The 7,972-nt window shown below is 35.0% G+C and overlaps 2 protein-coding genes across 3 annotated transcripts; both read left to right on the plus strand.

The window, feature by feature from the left end:
* The first annotated feature begins 335 nt into the window (after positions 1 to 335).
* Positions 336 to 3,703, plus strand: LOC137036175 (uncharacterized). The gene is made up of 6 exons (XM_067410216.1): positions 336 to 402; positions 698 to 774; positions 1,233 to 1,527; positions 1,626 to 1,780; positions 2,893 to 3,175; positions 3,336 to 3,703. The coding sequence occupies exons 2-6, from the start codon at positions 702 to 704 to the stop codon at positions 3,484 to 3,486; spliced, it is 957 nt and encodes a 318-aa protein (XP_067266317.1). The 5' UTR covers positions 336 to 402; positions 698 to 701; the 3' UTR covers positions 3,487 to 3,703.
* A 192-nt stretch (positions 3,704 to 3,895) lies between these two features.
* LOC137036165 (fucolectin-5-like) lies at positions 3,896 to 7,505 on the plus strand. Of its 2 annotated transcripts, XM_067410209.1 has the most exons (6): positions 3,896 to 4,608; positions 4,865 to 4,941; positions 5,542 to 5,839; positions 5,938 to 6,092; positions 6,301 to 6,583; positions 6,801 to 7,505. In XM_067410209.1, exons 2-6 carry the CDS (start codon positions 4,869 to 4,871, stop codon positions 6,949 to 6,951), a joined length of 960 nt encoding a protein of 319 aa, XP_067266310.1. In that variant the 5' UTR covers positions 3,896 to 4,608; positions 4,865 to 4,868; the 3' UTR covers positions 6,952 to 7,505. The 2 variants fall into 2 exon arrangements, with proteins under 2 accessions (XP_067266310.1, XP_067266307.1); XM_067410206.1 differs by lacking the exon at positions 3,896 to 4,608 and having other exon boundaries at positions 4,645 to 4,941.
* Positions 7,506 to 7,972: the final 467 nt, after the last annotated feature.

The raw sequence follows: 7,972 nt of genomic DNA on the forward strand, positions 1-7,972 counted from the left end.
TTACATAACAGTCGGTGTTATGTTGAGATTCGCCTGTTCTTCTGAGGTCTTTTAAACAAATGAGATTTATATAAGAAGGAGGAAACAATGTTTGAGACTCACTGTATGTCTTTTCCATGTACTGAACTCTTGTTATTTAACTATGCCGTAAATTCAATTTTTGAATCATCTTTAAGTGACCAGAAAACATGCAGACATTTCTGCAAGCTCAACATCTCATAAAATGTATCATTATTAAACAGATCTCATAAAATTTATCTCAGATGATTTAGATAAAGCATCCACACCTTTAAAATTTTTTTTTAGCTTGCCCCTTTGTTTTTTGTTATATAAAGGGTGATGCTTTGTCCATTGAGTGAACTTTGTCTTGTCTTTGGGAGAACCTCAGCTTTTAAGATAAAGGTGAGTCAATTAAACTTGTTCATCAATCAATGTCAATGAATTACTTTGATCATATTATACTTGTCAAAATGCATTTTCATGTGCATGTCATTGCATGACATTCTTCCTTAATTATAAATTAAATTAATTCAGTTAATCTAATGACATTCTCTTAAATCTTAACACCAACTCTTATGGTGAATCTATTATAAAGTGGATTTTAAATGATTTCACCATGTCCAAAGACATTGCAAAGAAAGCTAAAATGTTTTAGAAGCTTGGTATTTTTCTAAACTTATTTACTTCTCACTTGCAGAACAATGGAAATGCACGTGTTTTTCCTGATTTGTATTTTTGTAATGCCTTATTTTACAGACACGACCACAGCTAAAGGTAAAGTTTAAAATTTTACAGCTTGTTTCAGTAATGCAGACATGCCTCATAATAGATTGTAGACACTAGTTTCATATTTTTCTATGTTGCCTTCAAATTATTTAGTTAATTGCTTTGTCTTACGTAAATCTTTACATTTTTATAGTTATATTATAAATAAAGCTTGATAACATGCCTCACTATAAGGCTAAAATATCCCAAAAGGACTTTGATTTGAATTGTTTTCTCCTTGGAAATAATTATTTTCATTATCTATTAGTATGTGTCAATAAATAATACATGCACATAAAGCTAAAAATCTCGCTTTATATGGCAAGGCCACACAGTCAGAAGTTGAAATCATTGAAAAAGTGAAATATTATATGGTCAAATGTTTTTTTTATTATTATTATTATTAGTTTGATTTATTAATTTACTTGTTTTTATTACACATTTTGACTATGCTTTATCAATTTTAGGCAAAAATCTCGCTTTATATGGCAAGGCCACACAGTCAGACCTGGTTGAGAATCCTTGGTCAGCAAATGGTCATGCCAGTAATGCTATTGATGGAAATCGTGACTCAAATTATGAACATGGATCCTGTACTGCTACTGAAGTGCAAAATGACCCATGGTGGAGGTTAGATTTACTAGACCAGTACGTAGTGACCTCCATAACTATCACCAACAGAAAAGACTCTCCTGAAAGGATTGATGGAGCCGAGATACACATTGGAAACTCTCTGCTGAACAACGGCAACAGCAATCCATTGTAAAAAAACCTTTCAAGAGGAGATTCTCTTAAAGAACGATGTGATGAGGTTATATGTATGAAATCAAATATTGTCCATATGCTGTCATTTTATACAGGTCTGGAAAGATTTCATCCATTCCAGGTGGGAGATCCCTCACTTTCAACTGGAAAAAAGGCATTTCAGGCCGTTACATCAATGTGATCATACCTGGTCCTACTAAGGTTCTTACTCTCTGTGAGCTTGAGGTTTACGGTTATCCAGCTCCTGATGGTGAGAATATGAACATTTATGATCAGGATTTGATCAGTTTGGCACTAATAAAAATAAACAATCAAAGGAGAGAAACACTCACTAATCTTTATGCACTCTAAAAAAATGCTGGGTTAAAAAGAAATGGACTAACCCAGCAATTGGGTTGTTTTAACCCAGCAGTAGGGTTAAATGTTAAACTATTGTTTAAAAATTACTGTATTGCTTAATTAAAATTAACCCAAAGTATGTTGGAAATGAACATTTATTAATGTTCAATGAATAATTATTAAACAATAAACATTTATTAAATAGCTTATTAATAAATTTATATTTATAAAATATTAAAGCTTATTAATAAACATGCACCTTTTGTGTATTATTGTTGTCTCTAATTGCATCTGGTTTTTAATTTCCCAACTATTTTGGGTTCTTTTTAAGCTAGCCATATAGCAATTTTTAAACAATAGTTGGTTTAAATAAAAACTACCCAGCAGGTTGGGCAAACATTTAACCCAACCGCTGGGTTAAAACAACCCAATCGCTGGGTTTGTCCATTTTCAACCCAACTTGGGTTGTTTTTAACCCAGCATTTTTTAGAGTGTAGTCAATAACAGAAATATAATAAAACAACTCTTAAAAATCTTAATGACTAGACTACACTCTAAAAAATGCTGGGTTAAAAACAACCCAAGTTGGGTTGAAAATGGACAAACCCAGCGATTGGGTTGTTTTAATCCAGCAGTTGGGTTAAATGTTTGCTCAACCTGCTGGGTAGTTTTACTTAACTTAACTATTGTTTAAAAATTACAGTATTGCTTACTTAAAATTAACCCAAAATATCTTGAAAATTAACATTTATTAATATGTTTAATAAATGAACATTTTCATTTAATTTTAGATTCATTTTAAGTCAGCCATATAGTCATTTTCAAACAATAGTTGGGTTAAATAAAACTACCCAGCAGGCTGGGCAAACATTTAACCCAACAGTTGGGTTAAAACAACCCAATCGCTGGGTTTGTCCGTTTTCAACCCAAATTGGGTTGTTTTTAACCCAGCATTTTTTAGAGTGTAAGATTAGTCATTTATCCAAAATTATGAATTGATGTGAAACCCATCTGTTGTTGTAGGTGAAAATGTGGCTTTAGGAGGAGTAGCTACACAGAGTTCCCTCTATGGAATTGGTTTTGCATTCAATGCTATTGATGGGAACAAAGATGCTGTTTATAGTCATGGATCCTGTATCCACAGTATGCATGACCTCGATGCCTGGTGGAGACTGGACTTACTGAAAAAGCACAAAGTGTTTTCAGTGGTAATCACAAACAGATTAGATGCTGTTCCTGAAAGAATAAATGGTGCAGAAATCAGAATTGGAAACAGTTTGAGCAACAATGGCAATAATAATCCCAGGTAAATGAATTCTTAATATGACTTTTTAGAGAATTTAGAAAAGATCTCATAATTACTGCAGTCTGCAATGAGACATATAACTTGGTACAGTTTCAGTAGTCCTGAGTTTTGCTTTGACGGTTCAGAGTTTCTTAAGATGCTTAATTCACTCTTTCTTCAGGTGTGCTACGGTCTCTTCCATTCCTGCTGGTTTTTCCACCTCTTTTGAATGTGATGGGATGGAAGGACGTTACATTAATGTTGTTATTCCAGGACGGAAAGAGTATCTTACACTGTGTGAGGTTGAAGTGTACGGATCACCACTGGATTGAGAAGCACTTAAACAACAGGATGTAAATGAAAGAAAAAATAAATTAATATTGGTGGCTGTAGGGCTTTACTTTAACCAGACATTTACTGTACCAGAGTTTGCAAAACGCTACATGTATTATTTTAAGCCTCTGTGCTTTAACACACTGCATGCTGCAGAAAGTATTGGACAGATTTAGGTGGCTATTGATCAAAGAGCACTTTTGTAATGTAATGCAGCTTTGAAAATTGTATGTTGTAAAAATAAATGATCCTTTTGTTATTACGTCTGTAGTGTCTTGCAAATGTGTTTGTAAAATACAAAATACAAAAATTAAAATTTGGAAAAATCAAAATAATTGCAAAAGTCACATAAAAAAAAACATACAAACCCATACATCCCAAAAATAATTGAATAAATAATATTCTGCTTTGCAGGGAAATATAAAAGTGTACAGAACTAAGGCGTTTTGCAGCAAAACTAGACCTGCTATTGTGCAGAAGACACTTTTCTTTATGATGGTGACTTTGAATAAAACAATATCTTTGAGCACAAAAGAATATAACACACAGGACTGTAAACACAATTATAAGTGCATATAAACTGTATGTTATATTATAGTAGACTTTATGGTTTCAATATAGTTTGTAATTTGGCATTTTGACAGGCTTTGTGAATCTGTTGGTTTGCTCAGTTTTTTCATGCATTTTTACAGATTGTTTAAAGGTCACATGTAATAAATTGCTCAAATCTAGACTCAGAGTGGGACACACAGAGCCAGAAGTTGCATATACTGTATGGAAGGGAAAGGTGGTGAATTCGTGCACTGTAATAAAATGCACAGCACCTTTATGACTTCAATGAGCTGAAATGACCAAAGAGAGATAAAAAACATAGTCTGTTTCTATAAAGTTACTGCAAGCTCAACAAACAAACCATAGATATTTTATCACAATTGTGGTAAAACACATTTATCTCAGATGACCTGTTTAGATAAAACATCGAGGCCTTTAAAAGTTGCCGTGTGTTTATTGTTGTCCACTGATGTTTTTGATATTTAAAGGGCGATGAACTCTTTTTGCCCATAGAGTAAACTTCATCTTGTCTATGAGAAAAAATTATTTTTGTACATTATAAAATACAGGTGAGTGAGTTTTTTATTTAAAAGAATAAAAATGAATGTCAGATTATGTTTTCATATGCATGCTATAATTTGAATTACTCAATTTACTTAATTGCCTATGAAATTAAATCATTAGAAAGTTCAGTTACATTCTGTTAAATATTAACAAACTCTCACAGTAAAACTATATGAAATCAGATTATAAACATAAATAGAATTAACAACACTTATCAGTTTTGTAATTAACTTATTTACTTATTTTCCTTTCCATGTGTAGGATAATGGAAATGCACTTGTTTTTCCTACTTTGGATTTGTGTGATGCCTTATTTTACAGACACAACAACAGCTAAAGGTAAAGTTCAAAATTACAGATAGTTTCAGTTAAACAGACATTATAAACACTGATGACTGAACATGTCATATTTTTATCAAGGCAAGTTGTCACCTATGATTTATATGTTGTACTTTTATACAATTCAATAAATGTCTTCTGGACAAAACTATGGTTTGATATTTTTGCATGTTCCCTTTTTTATTTATTACGAAGTGTTTATTGTTGTTTTATGAAATCATAATTGTTTACATTTTACTGAAAATGCTTATCTTATAGTGCGAAAGATGTTTTTAGATAGCATTTCATATTTAAAAAAAAAAAAAAAAAAACTTAATGGGGCATAATGTCCCAAAAGGACTGTGTCTAAAACAGATTTTTCTCCTTGGCAATAAAGGTGGAAGTGTAAAATTGTTTTTTACAGCTATAGACTGATACATCTGTACAGAAATGTACTGTCAAAAATATAAATAAATAAATAAATCTGGAGAAATAATCACTTAAGTCAAAAATTAAACATTATATGGTTAAATGTTTTTTAATTATTATTATTATTATTATTTTGATCTATCCATTTACTTGTTTTTATTACACATTTTGACTATGCTTTATCAATTTTAGGCAAAAATCTCGCTTTATATGGCAAGGCCACACAGTCAAACCTGGTTGGAAATCCTTGGTCAGCAAATGGTCATGCCAGTAATGCTATTGATGGAAATCGTGACTCAAATTATGAACATGGATCCTGTACTGCTACTGAAATGCAAGATGACCCATGGTGGAGGTTAGATTTACTAGACCAGTACATAGTGACCTCCATAACTATCACCAACAGAAAAGACTGCTGTCCTGAAAGGATTGATGGAGCCGAGATACACATTGGAAATTCTCTGCTGAACAACGGCAACAGCAATCCATTGTAAGAAAACCTTTCAAGAGGAGATTCTCTTAAAGAATAATGTGATGAGGTTATATGTATGAAATCAAATATTGTCCATATGCTGTCATTTTATACAGGTCTGGAAAGATTTCATCCATTCCAGGTGGGAGATCCCTCACTTTCAAATGGAAAAAAGGCATTTCAGGCCGTTACATCAATGTGATCATACCTGGTCCTGCTAAGGTTCTTACTCTCTGTGAGCTTGAGGTTTACGGTTATCCAGCTCCTGATGGTGAGAATATGAACATTTATGATCAGGATTTGATCAGTTTGGCACTAATAAAAATAAACAATCCAAAGAGAGAAACACTCACTAATCTTTATAGTCAATAACAGAAATATCATAAAACAACTTTATTCTTAAAAATCTTCATTTCTAGACTAAGATTAGTCATTTATCCAAAATTATGAATTGATGTGAAAACCATCTGTTGTTGTAGGTGAAAATGTGGCTTTAGGAGGAGTAGCTACACAGAGTTCCCTTCATGGAAATGCTTTTGCATTCAATGCCATTGATGGGAACAAAGATGGTGTTTTCGGTCGTGGATCCTGTACACACACTAAAGCAGACCTCAATCCCTGGTGGAGACTGGACTTACTGAAAAAGCACAAAGTGTTTTCAGTGGTAATTACAAACACATTAGACAGTGTTCCTGGAAGACTAAATGGGGCAGAAATCAGAATTGGAAACAGTCTGGACAACAATGGCAATAATAATCCCAGGTAAATTAATTTATCTTAATATGGCTCTTTTGAGAAGAAGTTCTCTGGATTACTGCAGTCTGCAATGTGTCATATAACTTGGTACAGTGTCATTTGGATTTTGTACATTTTTGTTTATTTTGTTCATTTGCGTTTAACTAGTTTGACTTGATGCAGTCCTGAGTTTTGCTTTGACGGTTCAGAGTTTCTCAAGATGCTTTATTCACTCTTTCTTCAGGTGTGCTACGGTCTCTTCCATTTCTCCTGGTTTTTCCACCTCTTTTGATTGTGATGGGATGGAAGGACGTTACATTAATGTTGTTATTCCAGGACGGACAGAGTATCTTACACTGTGTGAGGTTGAAGTGTACGGATCACCACTGGATTGAGAAGCACTTAAACAACAGGATGTAAATAAAATAAATAAATAAATATTGGTGGCTGTAGGGCTTTACTTTAACCAGACATTTACTGTACCAGAGTTTGCAAAACACTGCATGTATTATTTTAAGCCTCTGTGCTTTAACACACTGCATGCTGCAGAAAGTATTAGACAGATTTGGGTGACTATTGATCAAACGACACTGGGAAATGGACAATATGGACACTTTTTTGTAATGTAATGCAGCTGTGAAAATTGTAAGTTTTAAAATGAATGATCCTTTTGTTATTAAGTCTGTAGTGTCTTGCAAATGCGTTTGTAAAATAAAATAAAAATAATTTAAATGCTTTTCTTGATGGTGATTTTAAATAAAACACTCTCTTTGAGCACAAAAGAATAGATAACACATGTGGCGACCAGTGCGGGCGAGAGCCGTGAGGGAACGGCGCGAGGCCGGTGACGCGAGTGGTAATGAGCGTCACCTGCGAGGCGTGCCGGCCTCGAGTCTCTCACGGAGGAGCTCCGGAGGCATAAAAGGAGGAGCGACGTCAGTGAAGGACGAGAGAGGACCAGGCCTGGACTTTATTTTATGTTTTATTATGTTTGTGTGGCCGGCAGACGTCAGCGAGGGTCTGCCGGCATTACTTTCGTTTTGTTCTTTGTTTATTTTACATTAAAAGTTACGTTGAATGTTCGCCGGTTTCCGCCTCCTTCTTCCCACAACTACTAACCGTGTTACATTGGTGCCGAAACCCGGGAGGAAGGAGGGACATGCTGTCGGAGAGCCCTCACTGCTGAGGGGGATCGCGGTGCTGCGGAGTTCAGGCAGCGCGGGAGTGAAGACCGCGAGAGGCTGCCCGAGGCGGTGGTGCTGGAGCCTAGTGAAAGGTGGGACGGAGAGCTCGAGGCCGTGCTCCTGGGACGAGGTGGGGTGGCTGCCGTCCAAGAGGGAGCGGAGGAGTCGCCGCCGTTCGCCGTGGGCCGGAGCCTGCTGCCGTCCGCCATAAAGGGGAGGAGCAGGGAACGGG

This window comes from Chanodichthys erythropterus, chromosome 2, assembly GCF_024489055.1.
Source record: "Chanodichthys erythropterus isolate Z2021 chromosome 2, ASM2448905v1, whole genome shotgun sequence".
Classification (NCBI taxonomy): domain Eukaryota; kingdom Metazoa; phylum Chordata; class Actinopteri; order Cypriniformes; family Xenocyprididae; genus Chanodichthys; species Chanodichthys erythropterus.